Below are 15801 nucleotides of genomic sequence, written 5' to 3'. Positions count from 1 at the left end.
TTTATGGGAATGTTGGCCCTTTCTACTGGTTATTGACTCATTGAAATTCATTATTTCATCATTAAAATTCAATTTTCGCTGGACATTCATAAACATATCTGCTTTGTATTATATTCTGCACCAGTATATCGTCGAGCAGGAGAATGTCATTTGCCAGTTCTGTACCTCGTTTTCTGCTGACGATTACCCAATTTCCCCGAGTAGCTAGTGGGATTTGTTGGGCCGAATCAGCGTGATGTCTTACTATGGGCGACATTTTATCGATTTTTGCATTAATTTGTTAGGGCCCGGCGTCTCCTACAACACGTGTAAGTGACAACAGCGTAAACCGATTGCAACAGAGGAGCGACGGAGAAGACAGACCTGGCGGCGCCAAAGTTGTCTATCGGTTCCAGATGTAATGAGGCGATGATACCGCACCCAAAGTTAATCAAGCTCATGGGCCAAATGGGGTTTTATAAAGCCCGTCTATTATCATAATTTACGAGTATATGATTAAAGCTTCCTCAAAGGCCACAATTTGCGATAGAATATGATAAAAATGTTTATTGTTGAACAAGAGATTCGACACCGAAACACAAACACATACGAAACCCGTGACCATAAGGCATGCTTCGTGTCAGCTTATGGAATAGTAATACAATTAGAAGCGGCTAAAGATTCCTGTCATGGTGCTGTGTGTACCCTTTATGCGTTTCCGATCAATGCACAAAGGGCCCGTTTGTAATCACCGGAAGTTTCACTCTGGGAAAGAGATAAAGATTATGTTTACAAACGAGCCTGCACTAACTGTAGCACGACTAGCTGTACTTACTCGCACGGCGCTGACGAGCGTCTTGTTGTACATCTGCTCAAACTCATCCTTGATGTTCTGCAGATCGATCTCGGACCGCGACACAATGATGCGAATCAGCGTCGCATCGTCCGTTCCGACCCCATCCATCGCTTTATGCAGTCGTTTGGCAAAGAAATGCGGTGCCATTTGGACACATTCCACGATCGCGCTCAGTGCATCGTAAAGCTCGCCGCTAAGTTCCGACTTCAGGGCCTGCTCGATCGTACGACCGGACAAACTTTTGTACTCATCGAACACAATCTCCAGCTGATCGAAGGATGCATGGGCAAGGATCTTGTAAAACACATCCTCATCCGTACCGAGTTTGCCCTCACCGGCATCGTACAGTTGTTTCGCCTGCTCGACGGCAAGGTCCGGGTCAACCGTGCCCTGCGGATCGCGAGAGCCAACGATGATCATTGTCAGAAGTCGCCGGAAGCTACCGGATGTTTCGCTGCACAAATGCTCTGCCAGCGGACGGTTGTACATCTCCTCGTAGCAGTCGACGATCTCCTTAATTTGATCGTTCGTCTGAGGAGAAATGATTTCGATTAACGTCTTTTCATCCGTACCGATACCGTCCATCGCCTTGTGCAGCTGCTTGCACAGATACGCTTCCGGACGCAGCATCAGCCCAAGAATGACATCTTCAAACTTGCCGCCCAACTCCGACTTCAGATCATCGATCAAATCCTGCAACGTAAAAAAAGATGTATTAATAGAACTGACTCTTGTTGCCAGGCCAGTTACAACTTACTCTTCCCAATTCACGCTTGAACGCTTCCGAGATCTCCTGACGCTGGGCATTGGATCGCGCGCACAGAATATCAATGATCGCCTGTTCGTCTGTGCCGAAACCTTTCATCGCTTTCCGGAGCGCATTTGCATCGGCAGATGCATCAAAATCCTCTACCGGCAAAACGGTGGGGTGGGGCTGTGAAAAGAACGCAACAATCTCTTGGTGAAATCGTGCTTTGTTCGCTAGAATTTTAGCAAATACAGTTGTTACCCCGTGCTTACCGTGTAATACCAAGACATGGCAGTATTGTTCAGAGCAAACAAACAATTTAACACAATTTACTATTTGAAGTAATGACGCTACAACGACGCGCGGTGTACAGGGATCTGGCACAGAACAGAAGCAGCAGCGCGACCGGTGTTTTTACTCGAAACGAGTTTGTGGCGAGCGAAGGAAGATAAAAACAGTTAGCAAGAATAAATAAATGCAGCTCCACGACGCAATATACACGAATGCGCTTGACAGAAAAGTGAAATGCTGGAATGCGTACCCAAGAGCGAGACGGAGAGATTACGCGTTTTTCGGGCGCGTCGTATTTTGTGTGTTGGTATGTGTATTACAGCGCAGTGTACACGTGCGTTACACAAGTTGAGAATGAACGGATCTCGTTCGAAAGCATGAGCATGTTTTCTCATTTTCCTCATTTGTTTTAGGAATTTTATATTCATGTTTATAAACCTGGAAGCTGTGAAATGTGGAATAATGATCAGAGCAGCAAATACCCGGGAATAAAGGCTATAACGCGTTGAAATACGACCGTTACCTTTATATGTCTACATATCAATGTGTGGAAACTGTACTTATGATGCGAATGATCATACAAAAAAGTATTTCTCGTAAGCTCAACTGAAGCTATGTTTACGGTGCAGATAACTTCTCTGGTCATTTTGTGTTTTTAGCGTTCATTAGCGTTGGCTTCAATCCCTTTCCACGCCCTCGCGTAAATACTCCATAGCTCGAACTATTGTAAAAGATAATGAATGCGAATCACTGTATCGTATCTTATCAGTCGAACATGATTTGCTGTCCATACCACCAATCAATAGGTTCCGATAAGCATACATTCAGCAGTCCAGGACGAACATTGGGTTTGACACGTTGAAACATACCTTCAGCTATGGTCGAGTGAACACCAATAAAAAAGAAACACAAACAAGTGTTGGTGGCGGAACCGTTTACTACGATCTCGAATCGCCGTTATGATTTCTCACTCATTCTCATTCATTGGACGGTGCTGCAAGGTGTTGGCTGCGTAGCTATTTTTGCGCCCAAACTCTTCTCATTTCATCCCCCGATTAAAGTGCTCAGTGCTGTTCTAGCAATAATATTGCATCCATAATGTCCTGGTACTACACGGTAAGTAGAATTCCCTTCCAAAAAGTGTGCGGGAATTCGACCATGTTAAAGGTGTGCCGTTGTGTGCTTGCTTCTGGCATCGATTTTTCCCCTCACATTCCGGGGCTTGGGTTCAATACATATTTGTTTTGTTCAGCCTGTCCCTACGGTGGTTCCGGTGGAGGGATTTGATGCTTCCGCGGATGCCAATGCACTGCGCGGTGCAATGAAGGGCTTTGGATCGGACGAACAGGCCATCATCGACATTCTTTGCGCTCGTAGCAACGCCCAGCGTCAGCAAATTATGGAGCAGTATAGCAGCGAGTTGGGTCGGGTGAGTAGCAGCGAGCCGATGAGTCATCGCGCGTGATTAAATTACTAACTAATTACGTCTGTTCATAGGATTTAATTGAGGATCTTAAATCCGAACTAGGAGGCAAGTTTGAGGACGTCATCGTCGGTTTGATGATGCCACCGGAAAAGTATCTGTGCAAGCAGCTGCATAAAGCGATGGACGGTATGGGAACGGATGAGGACACGCTTATCGAGGTCCTTGCACCGCAAACCAACGAAGAGGTGAAGAAGATCGTCGACTGCTACGAGGAGATGTACAGTCGTCCGCTGGCAGAGCATTTGTGCAGCGAAACCGATGGTAGCTTCCGGCGGCTGCTCACCATGATTATCGTCGGTGCTCGCGATGCACAGGGTACAGTCGATGCGGATCTTGCTGTGGAGCAGGCGAAACAATTGTATGACGCCGGTGAGGGCAAACTCGGTACGGATGAGGAAGTGTTCTATAAGATACTTGCCCATGCATCTTTTGATCAGCTGGAGATTGTGTTCGAAGAGTACAAGAAACTCTCTGGTCAAACGATCGAGCAAGCCATGAAGAGCGAATTGAGTGGCGAGCTTTACGATGCCCTGAGTGCGATCGTGGAATGTGTCCAGATGGCACCGCATTTCTTTGCCAAACGACTGCATAAGGCCATGGATGGGGCTGGCACGGACGATGAGAAGCTGATTCGTATCATTGTGTCACGTTCGGAGATCGATCTGCAAAACGTGAAGGATGAGTTTGAGCAGATGTACAACAAGACACTGTTGAGCGCTGTACGGGTAAGTGGGTCGAATGTACCATGAAATGTGTGCTGTAGTTTGTAAAGCAACCCTGTCCGAATGGCATCTTAGCTTGTAGCATTATTGTAACGCTGCCGATCATGTTTGTGTTGTATTGACATTGTCCTGTATGTTTTGTTCTTTTCATTATGTTTACCTCTGACCATGGTGTCCGGCTCTTTGGATACGGTAACACCCGAATGATGCATCAATAGGAGGTAATCATAGACATGCTGGTCCTCACTTTTGACTTATAACCGTTTCTGCATCATTACTGGCAACTCGTTTTCGACACAAACTCATATTTTTTTTGTGTAAATTTGAATACCTTGGTGATGCAGATACGTTTGAGGTGCTAATGGTATCTTCTGCAATACTACATCTATATCTGCATAATCTTCTCTAATAACTTTCCTCGCTAACACATTGCAAAATATGCAATAGTTTCGCCGAATAGAAATTTGTGTAACGGAATTGTTTCCATTTTTACAGAACGAATGCTCCGGGGACTACAAGCGTGCTCTCTGCGCCCTAATCGGAGGAGCCTAAGGATATAATGGAAGGACGATAAAGTCTATTTATGAATTATTTGTACCCCACAACACTACACCGAGAGCCAACGATATCCAATCAACGCAGTCTAGTAAACGATTGCAAGGCAAAACTTTGGACGCGCCGTTCTTGTTCAATTTAGCAAAAGTTCCTGGAACTTTGTTAGATAGTGGCCTTTTTAGCGAAGCGCTTATTCGATGTAGCCTTGTTCGGTTTGCCTTATGCAGCGTTGCGCTTGAATCAAAACAGTATTTTAATGCACAACAATTGGAAATAAAGCATTTAATGTAACCGTAAATCAATGGATGTATATGGGTTTCTCGTGAATATATATTTTTATAAGTATCAATTACATTAGCATTAAGTAGCTTATGGTTATGCATTCCTCTCATTTGAATGGTCCGCATGACCACATCTTGGTATCATTTAGCTATAGATCCAATTGCCACGACTTCCGACACTACCGGAACGCTTCTTATTTCGCTCATGCGCTGCATCACGGCGCCCGAGAACTGGACTCCCACCAGAACCGATATTTCTTATCAGAGATTTCAACCCTCTGGCTTGGTTTTCGGCCGCCCCGCCAATGCTGTTCGATTCCTGCGCGATTATGTAAAAATCGTCCACGATGTGCGTTGGTGGTGGAATGCCAAACGGTTGCAAGTCGTTCAACGAAAGCATGCTCGAGGATGGTCGCGTTGAGTATTTAATTCTGCCGTCAGCCGAAAGCCGCTGGTCTCCACCGGACATAGCTCCACTCAATCGTGAATGATGACTGCCGGAACCTGCGGACTGAAGGTGCTGCTGCTGTTGCTGCTGGATGCTGGCCAGTTTGCTCCGCAACAACCCATTCTCTTCCTGCAGCTTTTTTATGAGACATCCCTCGGATTCGGCCTTTGCAATGATGGGTTGTGGCATGCACTGGTAGATGGTGGACAGGAAGTTGTGCAGTGAAATAAGCAACGTATCTTGCCATTGTTTGGTGAAGCAAACTGCAAAAGCTGCATGTTCCTCAGGATTCTTGCAAAAAGGAAAAACTAAACAGATACATCGATGAAAAATTACTTACAGATTGCTGATGAAATGTTTTGGGAGCTGTACTGCGCTACTTACAAAACCATTCTTTCCATTCACTCTGATTAACAAGCTCGGGCGAAAGTTTGGTGAAAAATTCCGTTATTTTGTCCGTCTTGCTCGAGGTATATGCGACGATGAGGTAGAATTTCAATACCGATTGCTCCAGTTTATTTACCGCTGCAAACGAACAATATATTAGTGGCATCGTACCGCACTTAAAAGAAGAGCCATTACGACACACAAACACATCATGCGAGTAGCCTAACGGTGATTTACCGTTTCACTTACCGGTGGCGAAATGGTGCTCCAAATTACGAAACAAATGATTATTTAAATGTGCCCACAGCTCACGCAACCCTCCCAAATCGTGATTGTGTATCAGCAGCAGTATCTGTTCGATCACTTTATCCACACGAAAGCTTTTGTCTTTATCGCTCTTTAACTCGTTGTCAAACACTTTTAGCGTGTTGGAAAATCCACGGAATAAAATATATTCACGTATCAAGCCATCGATGTACTGGACGTGAGCCATTGTTGAATTTACACGGCCAATTAAAATGATCGTCCACAAGGATTTCGTCAATGATTGTTGTTTGTTGATGTTGATTACGGTCAAGGTAGAGAGATGTGCTAGCGAGGGTGTGCATTTGACAGCATAATGACAGCCATCAAAACACTATGGGCTAACCATGCTGGATAAAAAAACAACGCTCGCAAGAGATTTCGGTCGTATTGTGTGCCACCGTAGTTCTTCAACTTGACCCACGAGCCAACCGACAAATTGCTTATTCTTTTAGTTAATTTGCCATTTTATGATCAAAAAATTCGATAATAAATTGCTGTCGGTAGGTCGTTGTCAACAAGAGCCTTGTTGTGCAGCCTGTCAGATTAGCTTATTGCTGTCAATTGTATTTTCCAAATCAAAACACTGATGGTGTGAAGTACAAGTTCGTGAAAACAATTTTCAGCTGTAATCATGTCTACGACACGCGTTAAAACGAGAGAAACCAAAACGGGAGAAATTATTGCGTACAGTGATACAGCCATACGAAACAATGCATCCGCAGTGGAATATTGCCGAACTTCCATGGCAGCATTATCGGGAAGTACTGCAGGTACTGGCGGCAATAGATGGGATCGTGTCGAAAGTCACTTTGGATAACAATGTCTTTTTTTTTCGAATCATTCACAGGTGTTTTGGGACTTACCGGTGTGCTAGGATTTCTGTTCTATGTGCTGGCCGTTCTAGGCCTGTGGCAGATGCTGCTATTGAAGTCGGGATCCAATTGGCAGAAGTATTTCATCAGCAGGAAAAGCCTTCTCACCCATGGGTTCCTGAGCGGTCTGTGCACTTACGTACTGTTCTGGACATTCCTGTACGGTATGGTGCACGTGTACTGAGCGAACGCGACGTACGCATCGGGTCACGACGAAAACCTAGGCTAATACTTTGGTAAATTATTTTTTCTCCAAATACACATACCATCTTTTACCAACAGCAAACATACTTTTGTTCTCTGCATAAGGGGAAAGAACTTGTGCACCTGTGTTTGCACAATAGCTTAACGCAACATTTAGAATGGAAGGTCGTAACACTGAGTGCATGCAACAATTTCTGCATTCTCGTTCAATATGTTTTGGTGATCATGAAAAAAAAAAACAAAAATCGGCAGTAGACTGTTAAGTCTGGATAAATAATACGCCCTTTTCAAATTTTACGTCTCACTGGTTTGCATTGAACGTCAACATAGTTTTCCGACTAGGTGGGCAAGTGATGCAAGTGAGCTTATACATCTGATCAGAAATTGCCACGCAAGGTGCGAATGAAACTGCCGTAAAGCCATTTTTTCTGACGAAGCTGAACGTGAATAACGAGAATAACGAGACCTACTTGACAATGGACAGCAAAGACTTTTATGGTAATTGAGTACTTTCCGTCCTCCATCAAGAATTTCCAAGTATTTCTTTCAGAACTGCCATTGAGTACGGATAAGGTCCGAAAGTGTATTCTAGGAGTTACTGTGGTCGGATGGTCCTTCCTGACCACCTTCCTTATCCTGATCTCCAAAGAATACTGGAGGTCATGGACGGTGAGAAATCCCAATCGGACCTCAGGAAAACCCGACTATGTGGTCAAATTAAATCTAGCTAGCAAGTCAGTTATTGCAGTTAGCGAGAGAATATATATCTTTCAATATACCGAAATCAAATCCTCATGGACAATTTCCGAATTCTATTACAAAATTGATACGATCTCGAATTGTTCCGGTGGCATCTCCAAAAATACACAATTCCCAGAGACACATATTTTCCCCAGAGTTTTCAGTCAGACTTGAATTGCAAACTAATCGATCTAGCCACACCCATCCGTACAGATCGTCAAGTCTTATACTGGATAATGTTTTAAGTTATTGAATACCTGCATTCACACATATCTAGTTGTGCTATACGGACTAGACTGGAAAAACAAATTATTCCCACCATTTATCGCGGCTAGAACCACGTGCATATCAGATGACAGTGATTTGAATCAAATTAACTTATCATTCTCATCATCAGCTTTACCGAACACAGCTCGTTTACGTTACCGACCGGCCAGTCAGTCAGCGTGGCCATATTATTTACATTTCCCATCCCAATCCAAGGGAGCCACTTGAGTACAAGACGCCACTGAGTTCTGCGCAGAACATGCACCCGCTGCGAAAGTGTCGTCCGGGCTGTGTGCGTTGCTCGCATCTACACCTATCAATTTACCAAACCACACCAGCAGCCACCAGGAACAATTGGGTGACTTCATCTATTTTATCGGTCTTTATGAAATCGTTCATCTGATCGACCGAGTGCGTTCGTTCTGGCCACGTTCTATGAGCTAATCGCTATCATTATAACTTCTTAGCAGCACGTGCATACGAACGGTGTAGAACGAGCGAGAGTGAAGACAATTTGCCACGTGGATATCTCAGCTCATAACGATAACATCCTACTGCAGGTTCGTACCTACGGGAAACAATGTAATAGAAACAATTTACCCTTCGTAAAGGAAGCACAAAGTTACACTATCTTGTCCACGTATCGTACCCTCGTACCCCTTTGTTCGGATTGCCCACCGTACGTCATCGTTGCGTTTGATTGATTAAATCACTTTTCATCACCCTCTCGAGTTAAGCTCGAGGTGCTCCCTTGACGACAGGGTATGAAGATTGCGCCACCGGGCTCACCATTCAACAGCGGGGGAAAAACCACAAACTCAATCCCGGGTGGTTTTTACACTGACCGGAACAATATGTTCGGGGTGGATTAGGCTGGCACCGGTTATTATACGCTTCGCGCACTGAGTAAACAAATGATTAGGCGGAAGTACATCAAGGAAACAAATCAGCCAGGGTGTTTGTGGTGTGGTTAAGCGATTCGGAACGTTGCTTCCGGTTGTGAACTGGGTGTTTGTGTGTGTGAAAAGTGGGCGTTTTGCGTAATGGTAGGGTATGGAACGAGAAAAACCAAGTGTTTAGTTGGAGCATCAAAGTAGGCTGCCTAGTGTGATGTTTATTTTTTCTGGTGGATAATTTTCACTTGTTTTTTTTTCATAATATTGGCGTTAAAAATAACTAAAATCATCAACAAATATTACAGTTGTAACAAAAAATAATGTACTTTTAATTTTATAAACCCTTTCTTTGGGCATTTATTAACAGTTGTCGAAATTAATCCTAAAAATACACAGCCACCCCAGACTCTCCCCTATCGTTGGTGTCCAATCGAACGCTAAAGTATCGATTACGAGATGCTCCGAACGAACAGGACCGAACAGGACGGAATGGAAAACTAAAGGAAAGGATCGAATGGTGACCGTTTAAACCATTTTCCGTTCCGGTTTGAAGGTGGATTCTACCGACGGAAGAGGCAAAATAAATCCACTCCGCACGGGACCAACCGGAGCACCGTGGGCAGCAGTTGAAATAATAAAACGAAACGTTGTTACACCGCCAGGCGCGTTAAAAGTATCGATATCACCTTGCCATACTCCGCCGGCCAGCAGTCACTTGTTTGGATCACACGATCGACGGATTGACAGTGGTCCGACCGGGGTCGGTTTCCCCCTTTTTTCCAACCGTTTCAGCAATGACGATATCCTGACCCTGTGGCCGAAGATGGACTGGGCGGGAGGATAAGTGGGACCGGGTTAGAATGTTCAGTACCGGAGCGGAAATGTTATTATTGGAGTGAGGCGATATTTTAATAAATGTAACATAATGAAGGGGTGGAGAAGGTGAAGGGCAGTGGAAGGAAGTGTAAAAGGGAGGAAACTCCATTTCCGCTTAAAGTTTCATCGTTTTGGTTGGTTAGTACTGAGAATGTTAAAATATATTAATTGTAATGTGCTATTCAATGGTTCACTTGATTGATGTATTGATTTTTATGGAAAACTAAAAGCTAACATAATGTAGATATGAATATCATGTAGTTAATTAAATTTTTAGTAAGAGTAAGAGTTAATTTATTGAAAAATACCTTAAATTATACAGAAATACTGAATTGATTTGTCAATTGAGCTTTAAGAATGGTTAATTTATCAACAAACCATAGACTTTTTTTAGCAAACCAATGAATTGAAACTCCCTTTCATGCATAACAATCTGCCCTCGTTGAAAGGACACAATTATTAGCTGCAATTAAAACTATTTGAATGTGTCTTTTGCTACATACCGTGTGGAAATGAAAGTGGAACCATGTTGCCGTCGCCGTTGTTGATTCATGTGGACGTTTTTAAGGCTTCTATAATCGATATTGCCGGTACAGTACCCGGTTCCGGTCAAGTTTTACACGATTTCATTCATTCTCGAAACAGACGCTGCCGATTGAGGAGGAATCGAAGGAAAATGGTGGAAATATGGGAGCTCGGAACGTTTCGCTGAAGATAAGATTTGTTACCACAAGGTAATGTTGAAAAAGATAGTCGCGGTTACTATTATGATGGGAATGATCACAAGCCGGTGAGATTCGCCTACTACATATTTAAACAGGTACATCAGCCTGACCACAGTGCAAAGCACCCAATTTCTTCAACTCTTCGAGCGGCAAATTCTTTCAATATGAAATACTTAAAAGAGCACATATGAAACAACGCAAAAATAGCAATCTAACATGAGATTGCTATTCTAATTAACGCACACAGTAAAAGTAAACTAAAGTTAAACAGTCTCTTGAATAAGACATTTCATAATTCGGTAATGGAAGCGCACCGCCCAACGCCTACCGGCGGCGTACACGTAATGCAAAGAACGGAACAGAACGGAAACTGCTGTCGGCCAGTCGCACAAACAACCCATCTCGACGTAACGGAGCTGCGTGGTCGTTGGCGTTGCCCCTTGTGGGGCTTCATTTTCATTTCAATTTACACCGCCCCCCCCACTCCCCCACCACCCTGTCCTCCGCCGCATTCTTCCCCGACGATGCGGCGCTCGCTACTCACTCAACTTCATTCCACCCTCATTTATTTCTGCGGGAAAACCAAAAGAAGCAATGGAATAACATGAAAAATAACAGGAAAAAAGAAAAACACAATGGCGTCTATGATGTTGATCCTGGGCGGGAGGCAGCATAACAGTGTGAGAGTGTGTTAGTGTGTGCGCTCGTGGGTGAGCATGGGGTTGCCGAGGGAAGGGGGAGAGATTGCAGGGGATGTGGGGAGGAAATGTTAGGGAAGCGAAAATGGTGCCGGTGGGAAAGTGAGTGGAATATAATCAATTTCTTTTGTCGCGTTTTTCTCACACGCCATTTTGTTTGCGGTGCAGAATTGAAAATAGACGTTCCAGGGATAAACAAAAAAGAGAAAATACTTGAGAAACATGATTTCGTTTTCCAAGTTTTCAGCAGAATAAGTTGGTGTTTAAGTAACATTGTGAGTTATTCGATCTTGCAAGAAGATAGATTGTGTTTCCTTTAAGAAAATAATTGAAATTTTACTATTTTGATAAAATTACAAATGTGACAAATGTTCCTGTATATTCTCCTTAGTGTCGGTAAAAAGATAATGTTTTTATTAATTATTTTCAATAATGAAATTTTGTTTTTTGTAATAAAAGTGTAAAGGTGGCCCCATTTGATTGTAACTACCGGTCATCGCTGGATTCAATCCTTATTTCCCTGAAGTTAGTGACCCTGAACCAGACGCATAACGACATAAAAGCACAGTTGTTCCTCTGCAGCAAAAAAACGTTCACGTTCACCTTTTCTTCGGTAGATCTTTATTGTCCGGCAGTGTGGAGCTTATGAACAAATTAGCACACACTTCATTAACCATCCCATCGATCTGCCCCAAGCAGGCTGCGTTGTGTGCCCGGAACCTTCTTCGTGGTCTCTTCTTTCGAGCGGCATTCGACCGAGTAACCTCAACGGACCCTCTTTGGCGCTCCCTTGAATGGACAATTGGAGCGATTGATCGATTGTAGGATCGCAAACTCATCAATGAATTGGCTCTCTTTCTATGTCTTTCGGTTACTACGAACCGTTTACAGTCATCTTTCATTGCTCCAAAGCCTACTTGATCTCAAAAAGCGATTCCAATATGGTACAGAATGGAAGAAAAAGAAAGAGAGATAGCGCGAGAGAGTGAGAGCCAAGCCAAACCAGCATCCTTTGATTGGATCGGGGAGGCTAACGGAAACAGGGAAGGAGGAGACACATTTTGACGGGCAAGACCACCCGGTCGGATGCAAAACAGAAGGCAGCATCCGAAAGACAGACAAAATTGAACCAACTGCCCTTAAGACGAGCATATTCGGCGGGAAAAGTGGACCTGCTGTGAGCTATAGTTTGAGGGCAGGTCATTTCCAAGCTCTCGATTCGATTCCTTCATATGTGCGTCGGTCAACCACGGCTGGATCGGCTGTTTAACCCCTTACCCTGTAGAAGGTAATCCCGCACGATACAGATTTTCTCTCGCGTCTCGTCTTACACAACGGCACCCCAAAAACGCGCCAGGATCAACGTGGAGGAGGCCTGCTGAGAAAGGTGTGGACCACGGCCAATTGCGTTCTCTCATTCCAGTTTCGTGACGCTCGATTGAACATTACGTTTTACGTTGATCCTGTGTCTGACTTTTGCCGATCGAAGGTTCTGCCATGGGCAAGGGATAGATCCGGAAGGGTCGGAAGAACGAGCCGGTCCGGACCTTCGGAACGTCACGATCAACGTGTGTGAGTGTGGCCGGCTGTACCTCAAGAAGCAACCTGATGTCAAGGAAAGTGTCCGTGTTCTTCCGAATGTCAGCAACTTCGTGACGAGATCGGACATTGATGCAAGTATCCTGTTTCGCTCCGGAATACGGGGGTGCGTTTTCCTGCCATTCGATATCGTTCGAGCAGCAGCAGCAGTAACATAACGGGAACTACAGCAAAGGATGAGCATAGATCATATGTTGTGGATCGGGGACACGGCACGAAGTGTAATGCATGGCGATCAGACCGTTTGTGATCAGTACGGCTTAATTTTTGTCTTCATTGAATATTCAAACATGATTGCTAGATATTGTCACTTGTTTACAAATGTTCAACTCACCCTACTGCATCCGTTCTGCTAATGGAGAACGAACAGAGGATTAAGATGCTGCAAGACGAAACAAAACAGGCAATGGGAACGGTTCAAGATGTAACTGATAGTTTTGTTTGACCCTTTGGAACTGATATCTCGTTGCCCTCGTGTTGCGCCAGTAGCGCCGATTGACATGCTACAAATCAATCTCAAACTTTATTTCCACTGCTTTACAACCGGACAGAACTGTCAGGACAGGAAGCGTTCCTGTTACGATGTAGGCGCTTCCTACGGATGCAATGCTTTCGTTGATGACTCTTGCATACACTGTTCCAGTTCAGCTGGACCTGTCCCGGCCGAACAAACGTAAGTCGAAGGAGCAAAGGAGCAAGGAGAAGTATCAAATTAGCGATGATCGTTCGGTCATCGAGTATCAGGTGCTCGTGAGATGAGATGGAAGGGTGGAGGTAATGGAAGAGAAGCAGAAGGTTGTTGATCGAGTGAGCTATCGATCCTAGGACGCTACACAGCCGAAGGATGTAGCCGCATGGTAACTTCAGTTGGTGAAACGCAGCCTAAGAGAAGGTTTTTTTTATAAACATAAGTGAATAAAATAAGTGAAAAGGAAACAGTCGATGAAAGTATAAAATACAGTAGGGACTAAAAGTGTGTTACACGATGTGTGATGTGCACAACGATGATCCTATGAGTGATCTTCTGCTTAACAAATATGGTTAAAAATATCAGTAAAAATGGTTACGCAACAATTTAATTGCGACAACCAATTCTGCTGATGGGATAATCCCCCTGAAGGTATGCAATACTATTACAAACCACGCTATTAGTTGCTCCCGTTAGTAACTTTACCAAAGTTTAGTATTGATCTATTAGTTACGAAAGCAATAATTTTATATTTTAAAACGTCATATAGTTAATACAAAGTCTTTCAGGGGTTTGATGATGATGATTGATTGCTAAAGCTGTCCTATAAAAGATACATCAAAATTTAAATAAAGCTGATACTGATTTTTAAAAAATTAAACACAAGAACAAAAAAAAAGTTTTAAATTGTCACTTTAAACACAAAAGTTAAGCGCAAAATGAATCACCTACTGTATTGCTGTGAGGCTAGGAGTAAAGGTTGAAAGTAAAGCAAAAAAAAAACTCTTTCGAAGGACCGTGCAAACTGACTGCCAGTCGCCGGGCAAACTCCACTCTCCACTGTCCAACGTTTTGCATATCGTGTAACAGAGGACGAGGCATACACCTCCCCCGGTCCGTTCTCGTGGGGACTCGGGTTCGTGCCATTTGCTCGGTGCATCGCGGCTCTGTAGCTGCCCCATTCAACGTACGGCCATAACAGTGGCTGCCGACGAGGTCCACCACGATGTCGGTGGAATTAAGATGGAGATGGCCAACGTTGGTTGTGTTTCAGTGCGTACGTTCCACTCGGTTCGTTGGGCCTTTCTGGTTTTTTTTTCTTCTGATTGCTCTTTGTCGTCATATGTTATGTTGGGAATTCGGTGCAAAGTGTGCAAAGCGGAGTGAACCATCGTTCGTTGGTTGGCTAATGCGGTTCGGTCGTATGGAAGGGATCCTACACTGTTTCCTTCCCTGTTTTACGCCCGGTTCCTGTTTGTTGTGCCGTTGTTGAACAGAGGAAAAAGAGGGAAACGTTGAAAATGCACGGGCCCGTCCACAAGCCAGCCAGCGCGCCAGCCAGCGAGCCTATCCGATCGATGCGCTGTGGCTTCAGGAGAGCAGAGAGGGTGGCATAGCTGGGAACGAGCGTGTCCGTCCGGTTGTAAGGGATAGTTTTCGGAACGTTTGCCAACAGCTCATCGAACGAAACTCATCCTTCAGTCCTTACCATACCGTCCTTCCGAGTGTGTCGGCGCACAGCTCTCGAAGTCGCCTTCGAATTCGTCGTCGTCGCTGTTGTCATTTAAGGCACTTCAACGTTGACCGTACTTGTTCCACGCATACGCTTACCGGGTGTTACCGCGTTTAAAGTTGCAATAGTTAAAGTTACCGGTTACATAGTGCAGTGTAGCAATCGCCCCGTACAAGTGCACAACACAGTTTCGGAAAGTTCAATGATGTTCAAGGGCGAAGCGCAGGCTGCAATAAGAGGATTTTTCCCCAGTAGCCTCTGACGCGATGCCAACGATCCAAGTGCACAACGTTCAGAACGGCATGTTGCACGAATGTACTACCCGCGCGGTCTACGACAGTAAGCAGCATAGCAAAGTGCAGGCGCTGGTGCACCATCCGCCAGTGATTGCAGAACCTCGGGTGCCTTCATACGGGGAAGCTGCAGCAGTAACGCTGCACAGGATGCGACCCGCCGACCGGTGGATGGAAGTGAAAGCGTGTGAATTATGATACTTGCTGTTCGGTTGATTTCCGACGTACGGTTTGCGGTGCTATACCCCTGGATTAAGTTGATTTACCCGCACGATGATTTACCCGCCCACGGTGGGCTGTTAATGTTGGGATTGTGATTGTGAATACAATCCGTATATTTTGTGTTTGCCTCTTGGTGGGAATTATTTCA

The 15801-nt window shown here is 44.5% G+C and overlaps 4 protein-coding genes across 4 annotated transcripts; 2 read left to right on the top strand and 2 right to left on the bottom strand.

Annotated features, from left to right (window-relative positions):
• Nucleotides 1-519: 519 nt before the first annotated feature.
• LOC128309609 (annexin B10-like) lies at nt 520-2025 on the bottom strand. The gene is made up of 4 exons (XM_053046043.1): nt 1856-2025; nt 1593-1769; nt 815-1528; nt 520-744 (listed from the first exon to the last, which is right to left on the bottom strand). The coding sequence occupies exons 1-4, from the start codon at nt 1871-1873 to the stop codon at nt 688-690; spliced, it is 966 nt and encodes a 321-aa protein (XP_052902003.1). The 5' UTR covers nt 1874-2025; the 3' UTR covers nt 520-687.
• Nucleotides 2026-2839: 814 nt separating this feature from the next.
• Nucleotides 2840-4720, top strand: LOC128299730 (annexin B10-like). Its single transcript, XM_053035819.1, has 4 exons — nt 2840-2990; nt 3127-3303; nt 3372-4085; nt 4578-4720. The coding sequence occupies exons 1-4, from the start codon at nt 2973-2975 to the stop codon at nt 4632-4634; spliced, it is 966 nt and encodes a 321-aa protein (XP_052891779.1). The 5' UTR covers nt 2840-2972; the 3' UTR covers nt 4635-4720.
• Nucleotides 4721-4956: 236 nt separating this feature from the next.
• LOC128299643 (WD repeat-containing protein 91) lies at nt 4957-6287 on the bottom strand. Its single transcript, XM_053035697.1, has 3 exons — nt 6003-6287; nt 5751-5891; nt 4957-5674 (listed from the first exon to the last, which is right to left on the bottom strand). Exons 1-3 carry the CDS (start codon nt 6244-6246, stop codon nt 5064-5066), a joined length of 996 nt encoding a protein of 331 aa, XP_052891657.1. The 5' UTR covers nt 6247-6287; the 3' UTR covers nt 4957-5063.
• A 357-nt stretch (nt 6288-6644) lies between these two features.
• Nucleotides 6645-7206, top strand: LOC128298122 (ER membrane protein complex subunit 6). Its single transcript, XM_053033860.1, has 2 exons — nt 6645-6829; nt 6907-7206. The coding sequence occupies exons 1-2, from the start codon at nt 6691-6693 to the stop codon at nt 7113-7115; spliced, it is 348 nt and encodes a 115-aa protein (XP_052889820.1). The 5' UTR covers nt 6645-6690; the 3' UTR covers nt 7116-7206.
• Nucleotides 7207-15801: the final 8595 nt, after the last annotated feature.

The sequence above is a fragment of the Anopheles moucheti genome, chromosome 2 (assembly GCF_943734755.1).
Source record: "Anopheles moucheti chromosome 2, idAnoMoucSN_F20_07, whole genome shotgun sequence".
Lineage (NCBI taxonomy): Eukaryota > Metazoa > Arthropoda > Insecta > Diptera > Culicidae > Anopheles > Anopheles moucheti.
The sequence above is the reverse complement of the archived record's forward strand: the minus strand, read 5'-3'. Positions and strand labels throughout refer to the sequence as shown.